This window comes from Perca fluviatilis, chromosome 18 (genome assembly GCF_010015445.1).
Source record: "Perca fluviatilis chromosome 18, GENO_Pfluv_1.0, whole genome shotgun sequence".
Classification (NCBI taxonomy): domain Eukaryota; kingdom Metazoa; phylum Chordata; class Actinopteri; order Perciformes; family Percidae; genus Perca; species Perca fluviatilis.
Genome location: NC_053129.1, coordinates 17040708 through 17066119, shown reverse-complemented (window position 1 = coordinate 17066119; position 25412 = coordinate 17040708). Strand labels below are relative to the sequence as shown.

Genomic DNA, 25412 nt, shown 5'->3' with positions numbered 1-25412 from the left:
TTTCTATCGTCACCCTTTGACCGTATTATTACCACGTGCTTAGTTGTTCCAAGCGCTGCAGATCTCCATCAGAACTTTGGCAAACAATTTATGCTGCTTTCTTACACAATACCAATACTGTACTAATTTTTGTGTTAAATGCCATAAATAAACAAAGTACTTTTCTCTTTTGAAATAGAGTAATGTTTGATCGCTCTAATGGAAAGAAACAGATTCCATCTTAATCATTTTTGTCAAATAATTATTCCGTGTACATGTTTTGTAAAATCACCGGGAGGATTCGCCTCTTCCTCACTCTGCAGGCTTCCCAGGTATGCATCGATCCGCTTGACATCTCCCATCTGGACTACTGTAACTCCCCCCTCGATGGAGTCCCTGCGTCTGAAGGTAATCCGGAACACTTCAACCTCCCAAAGTTCTTCAGCACCACTCCTCTTCTCCTTTCACTATACTAGCTTCCTGTTGCCGCTGGCCTACAGGGCAGTGAAAAGGAATACTCCTTCCTACCTCCAAGTCGTGGTCGAACCCTACACTCTTCAGCCAAATGAATGTAAAATAAATGCAAAGCAATAGGAAAACTGTTATTGCCCTTAACCCAAGTACCGGCCTCAGGTCAGGACTTGATCCCAGGGCAGTGCACTGTGGCTGGCTGCTGCTACTAAACAGGATGAGTGAAAGAATTATTTTTATACAGGGATCAATAAAATGTTTAAATTCCATCTCGCACACCAGCTTCTGTCTGTGTGCTTCTTTTCCCCACGCCTGCCTTATTTATATCAGTCCCTGTGTCCATCCATCCGTTAAATCAATACGCATATTGCAGATGCTTCTAGTCAAGATTATAGTATGAATATTCTTCACACATTTGTCATGATCTTGAGATTTTGGTAGACACTCACACACACAGCAGCTGGGGTCGGGTTTCAAGAAGGTATAGGTTGTAATTTATCATTAAGTGGAGTCCATAACCATTTACCTTATATCAGAATGCGACGGGGGATATTTATCACAGATGCACACACGTGTGCGCAAAAACACACACACACACACACACACACACACACACACACACACACACACACACACACACACACACACACACACACACACACACACACACACACACACACACACACACACACACACACACACTTGTCTGCTGAAATGGCATTCTATTAAAACAAGGAAAGGTGCAGAGCTAGCCAGATCCCCAGCTATGAAGTCAGAGAGCAAATAAATTATGGAAATAGACTCAGACACACCCGCATCCTCATTCCCTCTCAAACACACAGATACACACACATATTCACAACATGTTTGATTTACTCTGCGGGTGCTTTGAATATGCTTTTCATTTAGGCAAGTTTTTTAGTAACTCAGAGTAGAGCTGGGCGATATGGAGAAAATCAAATTTCACGATATTTTTGACCAAATACCTCGATATCAATATTGTGGCGATACCGTAGGTTTGACAATTGGTGCTTTCACAAAATATGCACACAATGAGATTTTTGATACATAATCATCAGTTATGTTGATATAATAACTATGTGGGTAAAGGCAAATAATAGAACAGCTAGAACAGTCTGGTGTTTTCAGAAAATGACATCACTCTACTGTAATGCAGCCTTTAAAACCAGGAAAAGACAACACTTGTGTCATATCAGGATATTATGATATCCAAAATTTAAGACGATATCTAGCCTCATATAGCGATATCGATATATTGCCCAGCCCTAACTCAGAGGCAGTGGTGCAGCTTTTTTTTTTTGTGCGTGCATTTACTAAACTTAAACAGCAAAATATAGAAGTATACATGAGCAACGTATGTTTCATTATCAAATTATCAAAACACAAATGCATTTAAGGGCATTGTAAGTGATGAGATGAAAAATGTATATGTGATGGTGTTTTGTATCACTGTGTGTGTGTGTGTGTGTGTGTGTGTGTGTGTGTGTGTGTGTGTGTGTGTGTGTGTGTGTGTGTGTACCCGCTATCTGTAAAGAGGAACTCGAGGTGAGTCATGTAGACCTCCCACAGAGGAACACTGTAGCGCTTAGCCAGAGACAGAGCGATTCGGTACACGTCGTCCTCCAGTGTCCTAAACAGATATACATATAGAGGAGGAAAATAACAGATATCAGATATATATCAGATTTCACCGCATTAAAGCAATAATATATGTGACATGAAAAAATGCAGACCAAATAAAGCAAAACCCATTGTACTGTATGTATGATTATTTCGGTTTAGTCATTCAGCTGAGGAAGCATGGTATTGAAGGACTTACTCTGTGAGGCCAAGGATGGTCTCCTTCTTGTAGTCGGGGTCGGAGCTGAAGCGCTGGACGTCCACTCCGCGGCCCAGCCCCTGTAACACCTGGGCCTGGGTAAAGTCCGTCAGTCGCTCGTTGTACACACGCAGCTGGCTGATCAACTTCTGCAGCTCCTCCGGCCAATCCGAATATGCAGACACATGCTGTGTGACCAATCGAATCAGCTCCTTTGGGTCAGCCTATGAAAAGGGGAATAAATCTCATGTTTACACACAAACTGCTGCTGAATGTGTTATTTCATGCTGAAAGCCTCACAGGGTAAACGGATATGAAGTAGACATTGTGCTGAAAGCCACATCTTGTAATCCTGAGAATCACTATCATACAAACTCAACTCAAAACAAAAGCAAATAAAAACTGGACTTGCAGATCCCTGCCCCTTTGCTGTAGGGGAGTGAACATATTGGCTTCAAAAACTTAAATATTTAGAGTTCCTGCCAGCTTTATATTTGCCCATTTTTATATTTGTTACAGTAATTATGATAAAATTGAAAAATATGTAAATGTAAATATAATACCAGATGATGTCATTAAAGTGCCAGTCAAACCTAAAACAATGGAAAATCATGTAGGAACATGATGGGAATATGCTATTTGTTTATTTCATGTCATCTGTCCACACACAAATCTGCAGTTTCCATCTGCTGTTGTTCTTCATCTCTTCAGCAGAAGCTTGAGTGAGATTTAAGTCATATGCTTCATCATGGTTTATTCTCCAAGTCTGTTTCCATTGCATTTTGTCAAATTTGATTTTTATCAATATACCAACTCTACTTTCCAAAAAAAAACCATTAAAAAAAAAAAAGGGTTATGTTTACATTTTTTTTAATTACTAAATTTTTTTAATTAACTGAATCCATCATGAAATCTATTGACTCTTCTTATTGCTTAAAATTGCTAGTTCAGACCCATAAAGTTATACAGGAAGTACACTAAACTTAAAGCCATAAGCAAAGTCCCCTTACTGTAAGCTTCATCATTAAACTATGTGACACACTGAGCTTCAAACATCCTGCACTGCATGGTATCTAAAACTTCACAGGTCTTTTGTTGCTTTGCCGTGACAAACTAATGAGGCTATTTTCAAAAATGGCTGTAATTTTCAAAAATCGGCAGAAAAAGGTAGACCAACTATCTTCGTACTTACTTCTAGTAATTTTGCTTCCAGGAAGAAATTGGCTGTGTCACCCTAGTTAAATCAGGCAACTCAATATGTGCCAAAGTATGGGTAAATGTACCAGGAACCATAATTGCTACCATGATTCAGGCCTATGGGGAATTTGACGGCGGATACACATTTATGATTGAAAATGTCATGCGCAGGGAGTGTTAGGTGAATGTTGTAGCTCTCTCATCACCCCTGTTCTAATTAAATGAGCTCCTGAATTTGGTTTTGGATTTTTTTTGGCGGGGGGGCGGGGGGGTGAGATGTTTATTTGTTGATCTTATATGCATAAATTTTTTTTTTTTTTTTTTTTTTTTTTTTTTTTTTTTTTTTTTTTTTTTTTTTTTTTTTTTTTTTTTTTTTTGTCCTTAGAGGATAAGATGCATTATTTGACATATTAGAATCATCAAGGATGATTATGACAATATCCTGCCTCTCACTCATGTCATTCATCTACAATACTTTGTCCTTTTGGCTATCTGGATTATATTGTCACTTATCTCTCCAAACACTAGTTTTCCTCACATCAAATCCTTCATCCTCCTTTATATCTCATCCCATCCTCAATCTCCTTTTTTTTTAAAATTTAAAATTAAAAAAAAAAAAAAAAAAAAAAAAAAATTTTATATATAACTTACTGTATTTGATTTCAAAGTATCTTAAAAAGCCATTTATAGTCTTTCTTCAAAGGGAAGGATGTATAAACTGTAAATTTTTTTTTTTTTTTTTTTTTTTTTTTTTATATAAATGATGTTGCACAGCTGGGAGGAAGCCAAGCTCCCTCCAACTCCCCCTTTAGCTATTCCACCGCAACCAAAAAAACCACGCTCATCCTCTATGCTCCCTTCCTTCCCTGGTGCCGCCTTAAAAAAAAAAATTTTTATGCTCCCCTCCTTCTTTTATTACTCAAAAAAAAAAAAAAGTCTATGTCTCGGTCTCAAATCTTTTCAACTACGCTTGCTCTCTCATTTTCACTCTTAATTTCCCATGTTATTATATTTCGGTCACAACCCTGAATCCATCAAAAATCCATTTGCCTTTTCCCCTAAGATCTGTTTAAATATCTGAAATAAAATCTTATTATAGTAACCCCTTGAGTTAGTCAATTCTATTATTGTGATCAACTAAATATTAGCATTACATCACACAGTGTTGTTTTCCCTTTTACCACCCACAGCATCCACAGGCGAAACAGCCTGTGGATGCTAGCACTGTGCAAATCTTTCATAGACTGCTAATATTATCAAACGATACATAAATACAAACATGTTATATATGTAGCAACAGATTAGACTTGTCATTTCAGTCATTGCAGTAATTGTGTGGACCAACAGACCAACAAAGTGGACCAACAGACAGGCCAAACAGCACTGATATAGACCTTTGCTGCTACTGTGGCAAAAATACATGTCTCCCTATCTTTCCATCAGTCTGACAGGTCCAGCGATGTAATAAGTCCTTAAAAAAACATCAATTTATTTTCATTTAGACAATCCCCCAAAAAACAGGTTAAAGTCTGTTACATTTTCAGTGTAATATTATTCTGTGTGTGTGTGTGTGTGTGTGTGTCTGTGTGTGGCATTGATGATGTGATGATCACACACACACACACACACACACACACACACACACACACACACACACACACACACACACACACACACACACACACACACACACACACACACACACACACACACACACACACAACCTAGTTTTTAACACATTGTCTCTCTCTGTCTTTTTGTGTGGTAGGAACACGTAGAGGTTATAGAGAAACAGATATGCTTGCCCTCTCTAGAGTGTAAGCTAGTAATGATCTTAATGAGTTATGTTTATGCCATGCCTAACACTTAGCTATACAGTCAGTGGCCTCATTAGCACTCATTCTGCAAATGGTGTATACACAGTATGTGCACATAATTAGGAGGAATGCACGGGGGAGAGAAACCAGGCACCGATTTTAAAGGAATAATCACTCCATAAACAGACTCGGCTGCACTGTGGGTCATAACACACCATGAAGGGGACCGATCAAAAGGGAGATACAAGCCTGCCAAGAAGACTCCAAAGACATGAGCAAAAGGAGTAACTTAGTGTCAACCCGGTGCATCTAATCAAAGGTTTAGAGACTATGTACTCTCAAACCTTCCCAGTCAACTGCAACAGTGCATTAAGAGTGCACATTTGTCTAATAGGGCCCTACTCTGCTCTACAGAGCTCCCATGGGTAAAATATAAACTTCTAATGATTGCGGTACAAGGGTGCAATTTGTAAAAGTGCACAATTTGTAAAAAAAAAAAAAGAAAGTGAATTCACTGAGTTTGCAGTGCTTTTCTATTACGTGGAAGTCATTTGTAATGACTGTAGGCAATGGGAAATGTCACTAGATGTAAGCAAAGTGCTGTTTTTTTATGAAGTGATCTTGATGCTATTAGGGACACGCTTTCATCATAATTTCTGTATGGTGAGTGCTTTAGTAAACTTTGTGCTTTATGTTTCCTGTCCTTAACACTCTGTCCACGCTGTTTAGATTTCCTTCAGGTAGAATCAAGTAAACAAATTTACATACTTAATAAAGGTGAACACATTCTTTCCAATTCACTGACTCCATTGAAAAATATAAGCTGAAAGTATCTGACAAGAATGTGTGGGGTTTACTAAAAAAAAGGGAAACGTCGTAATAAGGTGTTCGAAGACCTAAGCAGTTTTTCCTGCATAATGCACTCTACAGTCATGCTCTGTGTGTCTATAACACAATTGTGTATGCTCTGAATGGGTTTCTGTGTGTGCACCAAGAGAGTGAGTGATCAATACTCTGAGAGAATGGTGACTGCAGGCGAAGATAAATGGTTGAGTGACAAATCTCAGCACATTGCCGCACAGTGGCTGCACATTCACAGCTACAATTATGCTAAGCACACACACTCTCTCACTCTCACTCTCACACTCACACACACACACACACACACACACACACACACACACACACACACACACACACACACACACACACACACACACACACACACACACACACACACACACACACACACACACACACACACACAGGTAAACAGAACTTAACACTTAAATAAACATGGGCTATTGTGCAATATGTGTAAACACCACCAGCAGAACAATTACGGTATAGAGCACCTCTATTTCGCAGACGATCACTTTAGTCGGTATAATGAAAACTTCCAGTGCGAGCAAGTGGAAATCAGCTCATTATGCCTTGGGGAATAATGGAAACCCAGCATCCGTGTCATTGAGCCTGGCGCTGCTCCGTCATGCCTGGGAGCCGTAATCGGATGGGAAAGTAACAGTTAAAGGCCTTGAAAGTCAATAGTGGGCAACAGAATCTTCAAGAGGCAAAAAGTAGTCCACTGTAACCAGTAACACAAGACAACTTAACAAGACTTAAAGGACAATATTTTAGTTCACTTGACCAAAAAAATACTACGAAATTAAATAATAAACATGGGCAAACAAGCATTGCTGCAACACCTTAGTACTAAGGACTTAAGTATTATTATTGATGTAATACTGCGAGAGATGAGAGATATTACAGTGACTCTGGGACCACTGGCTTATTTTATCACAGTCTGAATAAATGTGACTGTGAATCAGCCTCAAGTTATCCACCAAATTAGGTAAATGTTCTGGGTATATATTTGGGAATACATCTAAATAGAATTTAACTCAGTGACAATTATGTTATTTCCAATTGGAATGATGGCCAAAGAATTCCAAAATGAGACCAAAGCTTAAAAAAAAGCTTTAAGTAGTTTCTAAGTTTCTTTCTATGGGGCATGTTCTCCGTGTGTTTTGTGGGTTTCCCTTCATAGTCTAAACATAGGTTTGTTTGGTACTCTAGTGTACAGTATGTTAGTCCTGTGACTGGCCTCAGAACTGGAATTGGTCCCTAGTCTGCGCTGTGGCTGCCCACTGCTGCTGAAGAGTTACAGAACAGTAGGAGGGTCAAACACAGAATGTGAACTTCCCCACAGGGATCAACAAAGTATAATTTAACGGATGTGCTACATGGTGCATTTTAAACATCAATATATTGTTGGGGCTTTGTAAATTATAGAGTGTGGTCTAGACCTACTCTATCTGTAAAGTGTCTTGACATAACTCTTGTTATGATTTGATACTATAAAACTGAATTGAAATTAATAGTAGTTAATAGTACAACTGCAGTCAACAAATGGCACCATGGTAAAGACGACTGTGGCTTCTGTCTCACACAGTTCCATAGAACTGTCAGTACAGTTCCTGTTAGCCCAAAAATAATTCAGTTCTTATGTTTCACAACCACAGTATACAACATGGTCAAGAGTAAATTTAATTTAAAGTTTCAATCTTTTCTTTGCAGGCAGTGTCAGCTCCAGAAACCTTTATATCTACAGAATAGTGAGAAAAGAGGCTGTTGATTGAGGCTTTAAAAACACATCAAACACCTTGAGTAAACCCCCTGAGACTTATGTTCCTATCTGCAACTCAATGACTTCGGTGTCTTGAGTGTTTGGTGTCTTATTGCTTGGGTATGAAATTATGCGATAGTGACAAGAGAACTGAAAGAGTGGGAGAGTTATTGAGACACACATGAATTTCCCCTTGGGGATCAATAAAGTATCTATCTATCTATCTATCTATTTATCTATCTATCTGCTCTTCAAGTGGAGAGTGTGAAACACTTGGAGACAGCTTGACACACACACACACACACACATATATATATACACACACACACACACACACACAAAAAACACCACTCGCTGTCACACAACAGATCTAACAGTCCAACACACACAAACATGCACATACAAATAGAAAACTATCAAAAAGCACATGCTTGTTAATGTAAAGTGTTTTTCTCTCTCCCCCCAACCTCATTTTCAATACAAAGCATCATTTTGACACACACACACACACACACACACTGTCAGACATATCTGAAATTAAATATCACATGCTGTACAATGTGTGCCCTTAAAAGATAAGAGAAAGCGAGCGAGCTAAAGAAAGCACAAGAGAAATGTATGCACAGTCAAGATAGTATTGTGGACGGAGAGGCCCGAGATTTGACAAGAGTGAGACAGGCCTAAGGGGAGAGAAAAAAATCTCAACAGTGTAGGAGGGAGCAACGATAGCAGAAAAAAGCAAAATAATGTGGACAAAAAGAAGCAGCGTGGAGACATATATAAACAGAACTGTCATGCCAACAAAGCAATTCATTAAACTAAAAGATTTTTTTTTAAAGAATAAGGAAATGCAAAGAAAAAATAGGGAGCACACACTGGGAGAGAGAAGGAAAAAAAAGACAATAAATTTAGAGAAAGAAACAAGGATTTTCAAGGGTTGAAAGGTTTTCTTCCCCCTTGCTTCTATCAGTGTTAGAGTAAAAGTTGCCACTACCTCATCAATAAGAGCTGAGTGAAGGCAAGACCTGGAACACAACGATAACAAGCACACACTCCGGTAGAGCACACTAAAGAGGAAAAAAAACTCAAAGGAAATGACAGATAAAGAAGAAATAAGCTAAAAAAGAATGTACAACTGTCAAAGTGTAGAGCAGAGGAGAAAAAGCTGTATATATTTTAAGTTAATAGACGTGAACTTCACTTTAGGCAAGAGGTTGTGGAGTGATTACTGCCATTAGGTTGCAGCGAAGAGGTGCGCGCGTGTGTGTTTGTGTGTGTGTGTGTGTGTGTGTGTGTGTGTGTGCGAACATGTAGTGTTGAGTATAACTTGTTGATGTGGGAGTAGGAGTGTGTGTTCTTGTGCAAAGTGCTGACCTTGAATGTCAACTGGGATACACTAATCCACTTCTTATGCTGGCCTCTTTCCTTTTTCTGTTCTTTTATTTCAACATTTCTCTTCATTCCTTCCACCTAGGCTAAAACCCATGAGAGCCACAGTCTACTCAAGGAAAAGGTCAGAACCATTTCTTCTCTTATTCTCCACCGCTCATCCCCGGACACCCCTGCCGCCACTCTCCTATTCTTCCCCCCTACCACTTGTAATTCTGATCTGTTGTTCTGGTCTTGTTTTCCTCACTTTGTAAGAAGAAAAGGAACATAGAATAATATGACCTGTTGTACTTATGGCTTGCATTGTTTCAGAAAATAACATGTGACATTAGCGTGCCACGATATCCGACAACAATTTTTGCAATTTAAACAGTCAAATTACATACAATCCAGAGTCTAAGAGCCAGTGAATCATTAAAAATGTCTGGCTGCTATAATTAAGACATCTGGGGAAATAAAATCAATTTTACACACATATATTAACACAAACGTGTTCAAAAGACATTCACAAACAGAAGCATGAGCACACATTCCAGGGCTGGTTTTGGATTAAAGCATAAATAAGTGGATTACTATGCTGATGAGTAAAAGGATAATTACAGTTATTTTCAACCTGGGCATTATTATAACAGGCGTCATCATCCCAGTTTGTTCCATTACGATGTCTGATTGTGTTAACATTTTTGGCTCTTACATCCCTGTAGCTTTTTTGTATTGCCACTTTGCCACAAACAATGCTCTCCATCTATGAGGCCAAATGGTGTTTGAGCGTTTTCACCCCAAAAACGTGATTAAAATGGATTCTAAACATGACTTGGATTTCCAATTATTCGTGGCTTAACCTTTTCAATTCCATTGTCCCACTGGTTTGACAGTCATAATAAAATTGTAGTGTGCAGCCAAACACTCATCAAATCCAAACAACTTTATTTTAAATTCTAATAGAGATCCCAACGTTTCCAAAGATCCCAAATAAGTTAGATTGAATTTTGAGGAAAAGTGTAGAAAATTATGCACAAGACATGTTGAATATTTTCATTTGATGGAAACATAAAAAAATCTTGGGGTTTGAGTATTTCACTTTATTTAGCTTCAATGAAAAGCTGATGATAAATATTTCTGTGTATGTATGTGAGTTCATGTTACATGTTAGATCATGTGGAATATGATTACTTTTTCAACCTTAATGTAATTTGAAAGCAAACATTTAAGGACAACAGATGTTAAGGGACTGTGTAAAGTTGAATAAACATGTTAGCTTATCTAAAATAAGCTAGTTAGAAAGCAGTAACACATTTCATGTCATGTGAGGGAATTGGTGACATTGCTGCTTTGTTTCCTAAATAAACATTTTTAAGTGGGTTAGTTTAGGCTGAGGTTCAGCGCTTAGCAGATGACACACTCATTTATACTTTTACAGAGCAGGACATGGCTGCTTGTTCCATAATAACTTAATACAGCTCAAACTATTATCTTAATATCCTCCTTACTGATAATACCCAGCTATTTCTCTCCTCTCGGTGTTATCGTCATGTTTGGCAGTCAGCACTTATTTGAAATTCAAGTTAAAACAATGTATCTTTTCATCCTTTAGAAACTCTATAGTCATTACCTGATGTTGAGAGCGTAGTTAAAGCCTTTGTTTCATTTAACATGTATTGTTGTATTTCTCTCGTCTTCACTTGGAGGAGCATTGAAACTTACACCTCCCACCTCAGCATACTGTACTACCCAATACCTCCAATTCATGCAACCACCCACACACATAATTGGTGTTCCATGCTAACCTGGTAGAGAGTGTGGTTCTTGTCCTTGAAGCAAGGTATGAGGAGGGAGTAGATCTGCAGGGAGTAGTAGTAGGCAGCCAGCTGGAGCGACAAGGCAGAGTGACACTGCTTCTCAAAACACCTGTTGGCATCTAGTACCTGGATGGAAAGATATGAAAATGCAAATATACTCCACTTCCTTGATTCCAATACTTAACCCGTTCAATTAAAAATATCGCACAGTTCAGTTCATAATGTCCAAAAATAAGTAGTTCAGTAGACCAAACCCTGCGTTCATTGTGTCAAACTCAGTTTGTCATAACGTCAGTCTTACGCGAGTGCAGTTAACAAGCTCTCGAAGTAATAGCTATGTAATATCCACTCCAGCAGTTTAATATTACACTGAATATGGTGCAAGTATTTAAGACTCATGAGGGATTTCAGTTCCGCCACTTGAACACAATCTACTGCAGTAGGTTTCTTTGTCTTATATTTCATTTTCTTAGCTAACACAATACACTGACTGCTCCTCTGACAGCTGGGACAATGTGGACAGGAGCTACATATTGCATTGTAGGAATGCTTATAGTATGTGTGAATGTTGTTTGACTTGAGGGAGACATGAAACTATGTGAGATATAAAGTGTCCTGTATTGTATGACGATCAATCTGAGACCGTCACAATGTCATGCTTTTGATGAACTGCTACTGTTATAAGTCATTCAGCAACACTACTCCAGTGCCTTTTAAGTGCAACTTTGATTTGACAGACTGATGATGCAAACTGTCTAACACAATAGCTCATCTTAAGAAGTTAAGGGATCAGTAGAGGATATAGATTCACTCAGCCATTTGCCAGAACGGCTGAGTGAAATACAATCACACCTATATTACCAGAACCTGTTTCTATGTGTGTCTAAAAGTGTGTGTGTGTGTGTGTGTGTGTGTGTGTGTGTGTGTGTGTGTGTGTGTGTGTGTGTGTGTGTGTGTGTGTGTGTGTGTGTGTATGTATGACTGTGTGTCAACCTACCTGAGGCAGGGCCAGTAAGTAGGACAGAGCCAGCATCATGTCCCTGGGAAATGCATCGTTGGCCAGCTGCAGCAAAACTGGAAAAGGATGGAGGGATGGAGAGAGAGGGAGAGAGAGAGCGAGAGAGAGACAGATAGAGAGAGAGAGAGCGAGAGAGAGAGGAGGGAAAGAAAAAAATTTAACTAAAGGCACTGAGGATTAACATCCAACCTTCCCCTCTTGGGCGAGTTTCATCCATCCCACGTTTGCTGAATACAGACGACAGTGCCTGTCAGAATACACCTCTCTGTGGGCCAGACAAAAGAGAGGGACGGTAAAAATAGAGGGATATGAGAAGAAAAGTGGGAGACAAAGTCAAGAAGCATCATTAAAAAAAACTGACTTCTTGGATTCTGTCCATCTTCTCGCTGGGCTAATGCGTGCATGTCTGTGTGCGTGTGTTTGCATATACTGTGTACAAATGTCTGTGGTTGTGCGTGCATGTCTGCGCGAGTATGTGCGCGCATATGGTGTCTTGCGCAGGGATTATTCATTATTTAAAGAGTAAGTACATGCCCACTTCTAATAAGTGCTCTCCAGATGAATCCAAACTTTATATAAGTGCACTTTAAAGTTGAATCCCCTGAATGTCTGACAGGCAGAGGAGTTTGATTATAAGTATCCCAAATTATCTTTGTTTAAGTGGTTTTGACCTTTCTGTTTGAAACACTAATCTGGCCGAGCAGGTCATTGTTCTGGTGCCGCTGGAGGGTCTGCCAGATGTCCCTCATTTTTGGCTTGACGTCCCTCGCCTTACGCTTTCTTTGTGTTGGCATTCTAAACTCCGGTCAATTTTGGAAACATCCTCAGAGATAGAACAGACAATCAAATTATATTTATCTTCTCTTTTTTTGAGTAAAATTGTCATCACACACTCGACAGCCATTTTAATTCCAGAGCACGCCTCCCAACATGCACGTTTCACCAAAACAAGTTCCTTCTCGAGTCTATTTTGCAGAGACACCGTACCTGCATCTGGCACTTAGCGCAGCCCAAGAAGATTGTGAACGGTATGAAAAAAAACGGCAATAAATCAGAGCATGTTTTTCTCCTATTCCGGAATGTTGCGTATGTACTTTCTGCCACTAGGAGTCTCTCAATCAAAACAATAACAAAAGATGAACTTTGATGACGCTGTAAAGTAGTGTGGGATCATGGGAGTTGTTGTCTTCATTGTTAAACAACCAACATGGGGCGGCCTCTAGCTCACCCAGTAAGAGCGTTCGCCCCATGTTGGTTGTTTGCTGCGTGTCATCCCCCATCTCTCTCCCCCTTTCTGGTCTATCCACTGTCAATAAAGGGAAAACCCCCCAAAAAATATTCTTTATAAAAAAAAAAAAAAAAAAATTGCTATCCGATGTGAATCCGGCAGGAATAATGTTCACAGACGAGTTAATGTATTTAAGTTGTATTCACGTTATGTTTAGTCACATTTTGTTACCTTATGTTATGTCATTCTAATGACCAAAGTATTTCCCACAGAATCAGATTCTATTTGTGGTGGTAGCTGACCGTTGGGGGGACATGGACCTTTAGTTAGCCGCTGTAGCAACACAAATTCAGGCGAGGTCTGATCTCAGAACACCCCGATTCCCCGCCGGATCAGCAAACATTCTGTTGCTGGTTTGACCCAGGAGGCTGGGGTTTGCGCTGGCTGAATTTGAGTTGTTACTATACAGCGGCATACTGGAGGTCTGTCTCCGGAGCTGTTGCTCTCCTCCTGGCAAAGTTTTCTAGTGCCGGGGAGGTGAGGCAGAGGGAGCGCGGGGTGTCAATAAATGACGTCACTACTGGATTGTTACAAACTGACATGCAATTAATGAAACAAAAGTTTGCTGTGTGGCAGAAGAAATGCTGTATAACTGTTACTACTGTAAGTGTAATTCTGTGACATTGTATGATTTACAATTACTCTCTTACATTTCATCTCACCCAAAAGTTAGAGCAACTAAGGATATGATGCCATTGACAGGTGACCAAATGTAATGTACTTTTACCTTGAATAAAATTAAACATTTATCTAGGTTTGAACACTGTTGGAAACCTTTGGTATAATGTAAGTTCACAGCATTTAAAGGAACACGCCGACTTATTGGGAATTTAGCTTATTCACCGTAACCCCCAGAGTAAGACAAGTCGATTCCCAATAAGTCGGCATGTTCCTTTAACATCGTCGTTTTAAGAGATTTCAGTGCAGAAATGTTACATATTATACCTAAAACTGTTGAGAACAAACAAAAAATAATACAAAATGCGTGCCAATGGACACAAATCAAACTGAAACGTTTTGAATGCTACAGCCAATTATGCAACCTCACAAAGAAAACAAAAACTGTTCTAACAGTGTTTACTTTGGGCATTGATCTGTGGGGCAATAGTATGCATCGACTTAAAACAAGGTTGAACAATCAAGTATTTTTTAGTATGCATACTGATTTTAGTACACTTGATTTTGACATTTGTCCAATGTATTTTTTTAAAACTCAGAAACATGCTTAGAGTTAGTTAGTAATATGGAATTGGGACAAGGCCCATTTTTTCGGTGTCCCTAGGGCTGATGGGATTTGGAGTCTAGACGGAGCTTTGGGCAGAGGGATGGACTTTTATCCCAAACTGCTGGCCATATGGACACATCAGGCAGACACAAGGATGCATAATCACACACATACTATTATGATTAAAGATAGATGAACACCAAACACTGTAAACACACAGACTCCCTTAGTTAATCACTCACTAACTCTCTCACTCACAGTCGGAGAGAGCAGAGAGAAGCAGAGGCAGACAGAACGAATTTGTAGTCTCAGACCAAAAGAGAACAAAAGCCTGTGTTGGTGATAAGAGCCTGAGACAAAATGGAACAGAGTGGAGAAAAGTGGAGCATGGACACTGGGAGAGAGGCGGGGGCAAAGGGAAACATATACTAGAGAACAAAATGCACACGAATACTCATATGTGCACACACCTGACAGATACAGCTGGAGGTTCGGTGTGTGCATGTGTGAGCAGGGGTGGAATGATGTGCCAGCTTAAAGAGTAACGGCTTTCTTAAGCAGAGTGCCCACCCTTCTCCTTTACCCATTTTTCTCTCCCCTCCTCTCATCCCGGGGTTTCAATGAGCTACACCTCAGAATGAGCTGATTACACGCCTCTCTAAAGCTACTGATACCATCGGGACAGGAATTACCAGAGGGGTAAACACACACACACAAACACACACACACACACACACACAGAATAGATAACCCTGACTTAAAAGCATACAGTATTTCTGCTTGTGAGGGAGAGAGTGATAAAGAGACACCACGTAGAGGAGTGTGGGTGCGTGAGACTGTGTGTTTGTGCATGTGTGTGCCTCCAAACATACATACACACTCCTGCTCCTGTGTCAGCTAAATCAGGCACATTGTTAGTGGGATAGTGTGACAGTGACTTATTACTATTTCACCTGTGAAGGCAATGTGAACTGATTATGGCGTGGTCAACATGCGGCCAACGGCAGCACTCCATGCTGTTTGTGTGTGTGTGTGTGTGTGTGTGTGTGTGTGTGTGTGTGTCCCTCTGTTTCACCTCACCACCTTACTCAGCTCAATCCCATTGAGTTACTTTCCACTTGTGTCATCATTAATTACCTCCACCTTATCTGGGCCAGGTGAAAAAAATCAATATATTTATTTTCTTAAAGGCCATCTCTTAGTCTGTTTTTTGAGGACAGCCAGTGTGGCGGGCCGATACGAGAGTCATTAATCGAAGGGTTGTTATCGGACGTGATGCCGTTCAGACCGGCTTTTCTTTCTCGACACGTCGCACTCAGCGGCAGCTCCGAAGGGAAGGTGACTTTTAAGAAGAGAGATATTCATTTGAAAGACAACAGCAGTGAGAAAGAGAGGGAGGATTTGGTAGAATGTGTGTGTGTGTGTGTGTGTGTGTGTGTGTGTGAGAGAGGTGTGTGTGTGTGTGTGTGTGTGTGTGTGTGTGTGTGTGTGTGTGTGTGTGTGTGTGTGTGTGTGTGAGTGAGTGAGTGAGTGAGTGAGAGAGATATGTGTGTATGCATATCTACGCATTAGCAATCCATGGTCAAAGTGTGCGTCTCGCATTCCTCAGTCTCCCTGTATTAGTATTCACACACACATACATTTGCTCTTTATTTTTGTAGTGGCATTGATTTTGGCAAGCAGCTGTGATCCATCACGCAGCATGGCCTTGATGTTTTGACTTGATGCAATCTCTCTGGTATCGCTGTGGTGACGCGTCATTATTTACTGTTGCCGTGGGATGCGTGGGAATACATTAATTAATCAATGTGAGGCTATTCTTCCCATGTTGTCCCCTAGTCCACCACATATGGGCTCCCTGGCTAGACGGATGAGGAGAAGAGAGGACAGGAGGAAGGGAGGGGAGCGAACCACGCTGTGCTTTCTGCAAACACCCCAGCTTCACTTAGACAGGGCACGAAGAAACAGCTCAAGTTACACAACACTCACTCAATCTATCTTTAACACAAAAAACCCCTTGGTGCTTGTTTTTTAGAATTTGTGACATTTCTAAATTCAGGAAAAGCTCATTAGCCGACGCGGCAAGAGTTTGCTAAATCAATGTAACAATGGGTCACAAAATATTCCAACTGCACTACAAAAGCTTGTGAAATTAAGATGGATATTTAGGCCCCGATTTGCCCAAAAGTTGCACTAAACTTGCACTACATGTTTTGATCAGTCTTTCTACACATCCAAAATGTACAACTTCTTTGCTCACACTGTATGGATCAATCAACCTGCCACAACGCTGGCAGTCACACTGAACTTAGAAATGGAAGCCTCGATCGGTTTTGCCCATTTACAAATTTAACAAAGTTAAATTAAACAAGATGGCCGTGTCCTCAAAAATGTTGACAACAAAGAGAAAGGCAGCCTTACATTGTGCAATGGTTGAAGTGGAAATGAAAAGTCCGAAGGGACGGGCATGACCCACCTCTGATTGGCTAGTACTCGTTGCCTTCGTTGGTTAGGTTTAGGCAAGAATATCAGGGTAAGCCGATCAGAGGGAGAGCAGGTCATGCCTCTGCCCGTCCCTCCTGACCATCTGTTCTAGCATCAACCTCGTGCAATTCTACTATGAAGAGAAAGCATGAAGAAAAATGAAAAATATGGAGCTACAGATGGCTGGTAGATGCAGAAAATATGGTCTGTCTGTTCTGCAGCAAAGTTCAATTTTATTTCTATCACAGCACTGTCTCAGTGGCAACAACACGTAAAGCACTACGATGTTATTTAAAACAATCTCACTACAGTCTATAACAGATTTTATGAGAGCAGGCGTGGGAATTTGGACTGTGGAACATCTCAAGCTGTGTGACAGCCGACTTAAAGTGACCGATCTGGCAGAAATTCAACCTGAAGTCTGGGGCTACCAATCTGGAATTAAAATATACAGTATGTGGTATCATTAAGATTTATATCTACACTTTATCTTGACAAGTACCTGTGGGTGTCACTGTGGGTGTAACTGTGTGTCATTTGTGTTTCTGAATGCTTACCCTCTGTAGCAGGAAACAGGGTTTTTCCTTCAGTTTTGGCCTCAGCCATTTTGCTGGTCCTCAGCAAAACCTCAGCAAAGTTTTCCTGAGGCATGTCTTTGTAGGACGAGTACACATCTAGACTCTGAGAGCGAGAACAGAGAAGAGAGAGTGATGAATGACTACCTAATACTACTCATTGTTCCGAGGGAATCCCAACACTTAGAAGAGCAGATCAGAGAATGACACACAGAGATGTGATTAAGGTGACTGTGATTAAGGATCCAACAGATGAGAGATGGAGTAAACAAATGAACTTCAGAGCTAAATAAAGCCTTTTAAGACGGAGCCTGTTGATTCATTTATAGGATTCTGTCTGAGAGGTGAACAATGAGATCTGAGATCTCGCCGGCCCCAGAGCTGTCGCTTCAACACGCAATGTTTCCCGTCTATCTTTGCTGCTCTCACTCTATCCATCTTTCTGTCTTGTTGCATTTGTCTCTCTTTGTCTCTCAATCAGCCTCTCCTCCCTCCCCACTTCCGTCATTGGAACAGTTAAGGTAAGAACCAATCCCATTGATCAGGCGGCTCATAGACAGATGGACGTGGGGAGCCATTATTGGTAGATGGATGATGGAAGATGGATGAATGCTGGGGATGGAGCAGAGGAAGGGATTTGGAGAGGCCTATTAAAATGTCATGAGAAGAGATGTATCGGCCTTCTCTGTTTCCCCTTGCATCCACTCTTTTAGCTATCCGCATGATTTGTGTCTGGGAGTAAAAAGCCCAGTCCTAGCCCAGGGCGACCATTTTCTAGGCATAAAGGTCAAACTACTCCTTTTCTTACTTTCGTCTTTTCTACTTCCATAACTCCTTCTGTCAACATCCTTTGCTTTTGAAGTTTTATGGTATTCATCTCTGCCCCTCCATCTAATACATATAGTACTTCTTCTGTTAGTGCTATATTTTCAACCACATCTCCAATTTTGTTCGCTGTTATTGTACCATCACTCTTTAGTTTATCCATCTTTCCCTGAAAAGCACTATTAGCACTTCCGAAAATGCTTTTGGCATTTAAACTACTTAGTCCGAAATCAATATTCATTTTGAAGGAATTTCTAAGTCATAGATAGTAAATCTAATTAAATCATAAACCTACTCTGGCATTTTTTTTGTGTAATTTACTACTGGGACCTGAGGTAAAAACAGGAGAAAAAAAGGACAACAGGGACGCAAATGGAATAAAAATAATGAGCTATAAGACACACTAGTCTTCAGCCACTCACCAGTTCTACACAGGGATCATCAATGAGTTCCTGATAAAAAGGGCTACAGCCTTGACGCTGCAGGTTGGAGTTCTCACACGCCCCATCTTGAGTAGTGGCTCCTACGCCGTGACCCTGAGGATCCATCAAAACATCATTAAACTTTCACAACATGCCCACAGCACTGTCTTCTCTCTCTGTCCCAAAGCTCACATCCTCTCGGTTTTTCTCTTGCCTAAGAAACTTGCGACCACGAGCCGCCCTCACAAATCGCTGCTGAGACCAGAGACGCCATCAATCCCCACCCCGGCGGCCGCCGAGGCAGTCCAGCCGCCAGCAACCGCCAGATTATGAAATATTCAACAGGCGGGCCAATTAATTATGCAAGAGATGAGCTTTTGATTGGTTGTTTTTTAGATGAGGCCTATAAAGTCTGTGAGCAAGAGCGTGTGAGATATGGCGGCAGGGGCTGACATGTAACTGTGCCTTTTCTCTCACACACACACACACACACACACACACACACACGCACACGCACACGCACACGCACACGCACACGCACACACGCTGTGCCACTCAGGAACCAGTAGAGTTATAAAAAAAAACATGCATAAAGCAAATCATTGCTCTGTTATTGTTGGCTGCTTGATCATGCCTTTTACAGCACACTACTGTCAATTCAACACACAAAAACCACACACACACAACAGAAGTTAGTTCGTTACTTAATTCATTAGGCCCTTTATTGCCCCTGACATAGAAAACCAGATCACATAAATGAAAAATAAAACAGCCAAAGTGTTCTTACTTGCAGTGGTCGAAGGTAGTTGAGTGATTCCTTCCACCAGCGGTGGTCGCTGACTGCAGTCAGTACAGCCTTGGTGGTCAGTCCTGTAGTGGTCAGCACCTTCATGGTCTTAGCTGTAGTCCTGTGCAGCAGGTCCCCCGCTGCCCCCACAGGGGAGCCTACAGAGGGAGCGCAGGCCTGGGGCCAAGCGGATGACAGAGGTAACAGGATGGATAAAAAAAAACATGACGGCCAGGTTATTCTAGTGTGTCACTCTTGTATCTTTGTGGTATTAGAAGCTCTATTACTTGAAAACATCCCGCATTAGTACAGAATCCTCTGAACACTTCTTTTCCTTACAAATGAAAAAGCAGGGGTTCTCTGATCGCTACATCTGTAATGTTATATTGGACCAAAGGACAAACTGGGAGCTGTGGACCCTTGAGTATCAGTGTGGTATTAAACATGGTTGTGTTCTGTTTTTTATTAGGTACTTGAGAGGAGCACTTTAATAAGCATAGGGCTCTTTGTGATGTTTGTGTTCTGCGCAAGGGAATTACAGTATGCACCATTTAGGCAGCACAGAGCCCAGCCAACCCTGCGTGAGAGACATACAGTTAATATTTGTACAGAAAATGTGCCAAAAAGTCACATAGTAAGCACTAGGTTGTGTAGTACGTTAGTGTGGAGCAGATTCATTACACTAAAAACTGCTCGATGGTGTTTTAAGCGCCCAACGTCTCCTTCCAGGCAGCACTGCCACCGTAGACTTCAAGGCACCTAACCCTAACCTTAACCCTAGCCATAACATTGCCTAATCGACTTCAAGGCAGCGCTGCGACCATTGACTTCCAGGCACCTTAACCATAACCCTAATCATTGCCTAATCCTAGTGCCTTCCAGGCAGCGCTGCCTGGTAGGAGTTGAGAAAACATCAATAAACCCAAAAACACTTTTTAACCCTATGCAGATGAATTTACTATTTGATATTACAAAATTGTTTCTTAAGAAACAGTTGTTCAATTCTAATTCTATTTATTCAATCATTTTCTATTTTAAAATTCTTGTATGGGGAGGAGCTTAGGAGACTGTTTTGGGCTTTAGTGGAAAGGGGGGAGGGACTGAGATGTTGTCGAAGTCCTGGATCTTCACAATCCTACCTACAGCATCTTTAAGTGTAAAACACGTAATGTTACTGTTTTATGTGGGGGGGTTATGTGCCACACTGTTTTAAACTGCTGGTTGACTGGGAATGGCTTCCAGTCTAGAAATAGTCTAGCACATAACCCCCATTAAAAGGGAATTTGTTAATTTGGGTTTTTGTACAGATTAAAGAAACAACACATAATGTTTTAACTAGTGAGCTGTAGAAGTGCTGGTAGGTGGTTGTGTTAGCTCTGGACAGAGCCAATCAGCTTCCTGCTGTAGCTTCTTGTTTGACAGTCAGACATGAGAGTGGTATCAATCTTCTCATCTAACTAAGTTTTCATTATCATTTAAATCAACTAAATTTAACAAAGGAATGGTGCATTGTACTGTCAATTACATTCTTGGGGTATTTTTGAAAGCGTGCCAACAGTTTTCATGGTATGTTGGTTGCTGCACAACTGAAAAGGATTTTAAAACCAAATTTAGAGGGCTAGTGGGCCGGGGCCAAATCGTTTAGTGCCTTTCATCAATACTTTATTTGGCAGGGGATTGAGGGTCAGGGAATGAAAGGAACCCAAACACACATACACTCAAGATGTTTGAAAAAAAAAAAAACAGGAAGATATAAAAGAAAAATGCACCCAACACACACACACACACACACACACACACACACACACACACACACACACACACACACACACACACACACACACACACACACACACACACACACACACACACACACACACATATAGGGCTTAAATATACACGAGTGAGGGGTAGGGACATCAATACAACACTAAAATGACAACAGACAATTTCAAATGAGCAGCCATCCACACACAAAGGGGATGCAATGCAAGTCATGAAACATTAACAGCCACTCAAGGCATCATAAAGCTGGCGGTGCTGAAGGGGAGGAGAAGGGGAGGCATAAATAAACCAAGCGAGCAGAGCAACCTTAACATTAGATTTACACCTCATCAAATATAGAGCAATAGGAAAACACAAAAACCAAAAAAAAAAAAAAAGCACAGCGCCACACCCACACAGGGATAGCAGAAGAGAGTACAACTTGGACAAAGAGCGAGCTCATTAACACGCAAGAAAACCATACGGAGAACAACACACGCAAACCTTTACAGAGTCGGTCTCGTCGGCCTCTCGTCCACGCTCAGTAATAACAGGCTCCATTTGATAGTTAACTGCCTGGTACAAAACCTAGAGGGCAAAAGAATAGAGAGGAAGAAGGAAAACAAAAGATGAGACTTGTTATATTATTATACAACCTGCTATTTGAGCAGAGCAATCTCATTGGATACGTGGATAAATTGAAATGGTGTTATTTGGTATGATTGAAAGGGATATAGCACAATGGTGAAAGAAAGACGTTTTCACTGTGTTCCTTAAAAGATAAAAGAAACTAAAATGACCACCTTGCGGTGTTTGTCCGCCAACCAGTCAAGTTGCAGATTATGTCCATTTCTGTCCAGACTTTGAAGGAATTTAATAATAGGTATTAAGTGTATTTTTTGGAGAAACGTGGATGCTTCATACACATCTTCAACCCGGCAGCACAGAAGATCTATATAATTACCACAGTTTCAAGATTAGTATGTGACCAATTCAGTATCCGACCAAATGTCCCCCCTTCTGTTCCTGACTTATGGCGTTGAAAAATAGACAGAAATGTGTTTTTTTTTTTTTTTTGCAGAACATTATGATGTCACAGTGAAGTTGACCTCTGACCCTTTTGGATATAAAATGTCATCACTTTGTCATTTTATCCTATTAGATATTTGTGTGAAATGTTGTCATAATTTGTGTAGGAATTCTTGAGTTATGGCCAAGGATTATGATATGATGCATTAAGTACGTTGGATTTAGATTTTTTGTTGTGGGCTAGACTAAGAGCTTAGTATTACATACTACAATTTGACTAATAAGCAATTAGTGTTAATAATTATGGTTCCACTGCTGACTGGGTCTCTCAAATTACATGTTATGGTCGTTTGTATATTTAGCTGATTATTTTGCATAACATTCTTCCAATTTGAAGATAATGACAAAATACCAACATTGGCTCTAGTAGTAAAAAGATAAATAATACATCTACTGTGAACTGGTTAATAAAAACGGGTCAGGGGTAAGGCTAACCAAATTTTAAACTGCCCTGATCACCCACTCTTTGGGGAGTTTAATCTGCTCCCCCCTCAGGTCACCGTTTTAGGCTACCTATGTTAAGAACTAGACGTGCCAGGGATTCTTTTATTCCTGTGGCTATTAGGAACCTGAATTCACTTGCTTGACATCTCTTGAAAATGTTATACAGTATGTGATTATTTATTCATTTATTCCTGTCCATGTTCATTATGAAAGATTTACCTGTGTACTGTCCAATTGGATTCTGTCATTGGTTTTGGGGGAAGGAGTGTCTCCATTGATGTGTGTCCTGTGTTGTGTTTACAGTGTTGTTGGCATTCAGGTGGTGCTGTTTCTGTGTATGTGTTTTTAGACATTGTGCTGCACACTAAATGTCCTTTTCTAAGGATAAATAAAGTGGAACTTGAACTTAAAAAGCCATATTGATCAAACCATAACAAGAGGTAAAGAGTGACCTGGGTTTGCAGGTCACTGGAGGCAGCCAGGAGGCCGTGGATGTTGTCAGGGGGACAGTGGGTGAGAGAGAAGGCTAAAAGCTCCTGCCGGGCCTCCAGGTCGCCATAGCCCTCACACTGACCGAGCAGACTGCACACGTCCCACGCTGGACTGTAACCTGGAGGGAGAACACATGGAGGCAAACAAGAAGGGGAGGTAAGGCAGAGTAAGAGAGGAAAGGTGAAAAAAAGGACAACAGGTTTTTAATTCAAGTGAATGAGTGCAGGAGATGACAGCATTCTGCGATAAAAGAATCAATACAAATATTACCCGGCAAGGGGAGATGAAGCAAAAATATAAGGTCAAACTGTCAAATGTAAACACACAAATTGACTCTGTTCACACACAAACATATCACCAAATATGGGTGAGCAGAAGTGGTTTTCATGTTCTATCTCTGTCTTTCTAGCACTGCTAATCTACTCTGAATTAGATAGAAGACAGAGGCATAGAAAAACACACAAGGTAAAGCGCACACACACACATGCTGCATGAAATCTAAGAATTTGCAGCTGTGGAGGATATAATGTTAAGATATTGATGAAACAATAACGTCTAACCTTCCAAGCCCTTGGGGTATTAAAATACATTTAAGTCTAAATCATGCTTCCCCTTGAAGAAAATAATGCATTGTAATATCTGTGCCACATTTGTTCCAGCTTCATCACAGTCAAAAAGCAACACAGCCGCCTGACTTAATTCTTAGAGATTCAATTATTCCCACTGCGTTCGCAGACAAAGAACACCGGTGGTTATCTGATTACACCTTCTCTTTCGCCCAGACACCTTTTTCTCATCCACGCTGTCTCCCGTTACTCAGCACTGTGGGAAGACTCAGTGAAATTGTATTCACTTTAATTTTTATGTGGCGTAACACGAAGCGGAGTCAGACAAAATATCAACTTAGCAGTGACCACCTTGAATCCCTGAGGAGTTGGCAGTCTAGACTGGAAGATTACTGTGACATTGTTTTCCTAATTATTGTTTTTGTGCATAAGTCACTCAACCTCCATGTAGGATGTAAAAAGCCCAAAGTGGGAAATTCTTAAATGTTTGAAACCATAAGACAAACCATTACAGGCACCAACCTAAAGAAACACCAAAGAGCTCAAACATACAACGAGAAATACTGCCGTGACATAATCATCATCTTTAGCGTGACACTCGCTGAATCCTGTTACGGCAAAAAAAAACATCTGCCCTTTTATTAATTGTACGGCCTTAATAGTCTGCGGTGTAGTGTACACGTATCGATATCTATGGCGTAGTGTATGTAGTAGTGTACAGCGCAGTTTTGCGGGCTCCCATTATTTTAAATCTGGGGCGAATGGGGAAAAAATTTGTGGTATATAAAAAAGGAGGGATTGTGCAGGATGTCCCGTATCACGCTAGTGAGGATACTCTCTAACCAATCAGAGGTCTGCAGTTTTTTAACTCCACCTTCTAGTATCGTCTCAGCTCGCTTGGAACTTAGACCAAGGTGATACCATAAATAGTACCAGGTACTATCTATACTACTAACTTTTTGGAATGGGAATTTGTTTAAAACGGTTTGTTCTGTTTGACTCAATGGTAAAGCTCCGTTTAGCAGTATCACCACTTTTCCATGACGTCAACACTAACAAGTGTCTAAAATGTTATCTAACCAGCAGTCTGCAGCCAATAACAGATACTAGATTTGTACATAGATGCCACCTTATATCTAGTCGTCTATCACCAGACCAACCTCCATCTTGTTACACACACACACACACACACACACACACACACACACACACACACACACACACACACACACACACACACACACACACACACACACACACACACACACACACACACACACACACACACTTTGAGCGGAGCTCCATTCTTTTGGCC

General features: G+C 40.6%; 1 protein-coding gene across 2 annotated transcripts in view; it reads right to left on the bottom strand.

Annotated features, from left to right (window-relative positions):
- Nucleotides 1–25412, bottom strand: part of nbas (NBAS subunit of NRZ tethering complex) — a 168951-nt gene that overhangs the window by 68297 nt on the left and 75242 nt on the right. For both annotated transcript variants that reach the window (XM_039781403.1, XM_039781404.1), the window contains 9 exons: nucleotides 23492–23649; nucleotides 22011–22094; nucleotides 19743–19919; nucleotides 18956–19069; nucleotides 17691–17814; nucleotides 12116–12192; nucleotides 11107–11244; nucleotides 2291–2514; nucleotides 1991–2101 (listed from right to left, as the gene is read on the bottom strand). In XM_039781403.1, the coding sequence (XP_039637337.1) occupies nucleotides 1991–2101; nucleotides 2291–2514; nucleotides 11107–11244; nucleotides 12116–12192; nucleotides 17691–17814; nucleotides 18956–19069; nucleotides 19743–19919; nucleotides 22011–22094; nucleotides 23492–23649 (1207 nt within the window). The remainder of the gene's footprint in view (nucleotides 1–1990; nucleotides 2102–2290; nucleotides 2515–11106; nucleotides 11245–12115; nucleotides 12193–17690; nucleotides 17815–18955; nucleotides 19070–19742; nucleotides 19920–22010; nucleotides 22095–23491; nucleotides 23650–25412) is intronic.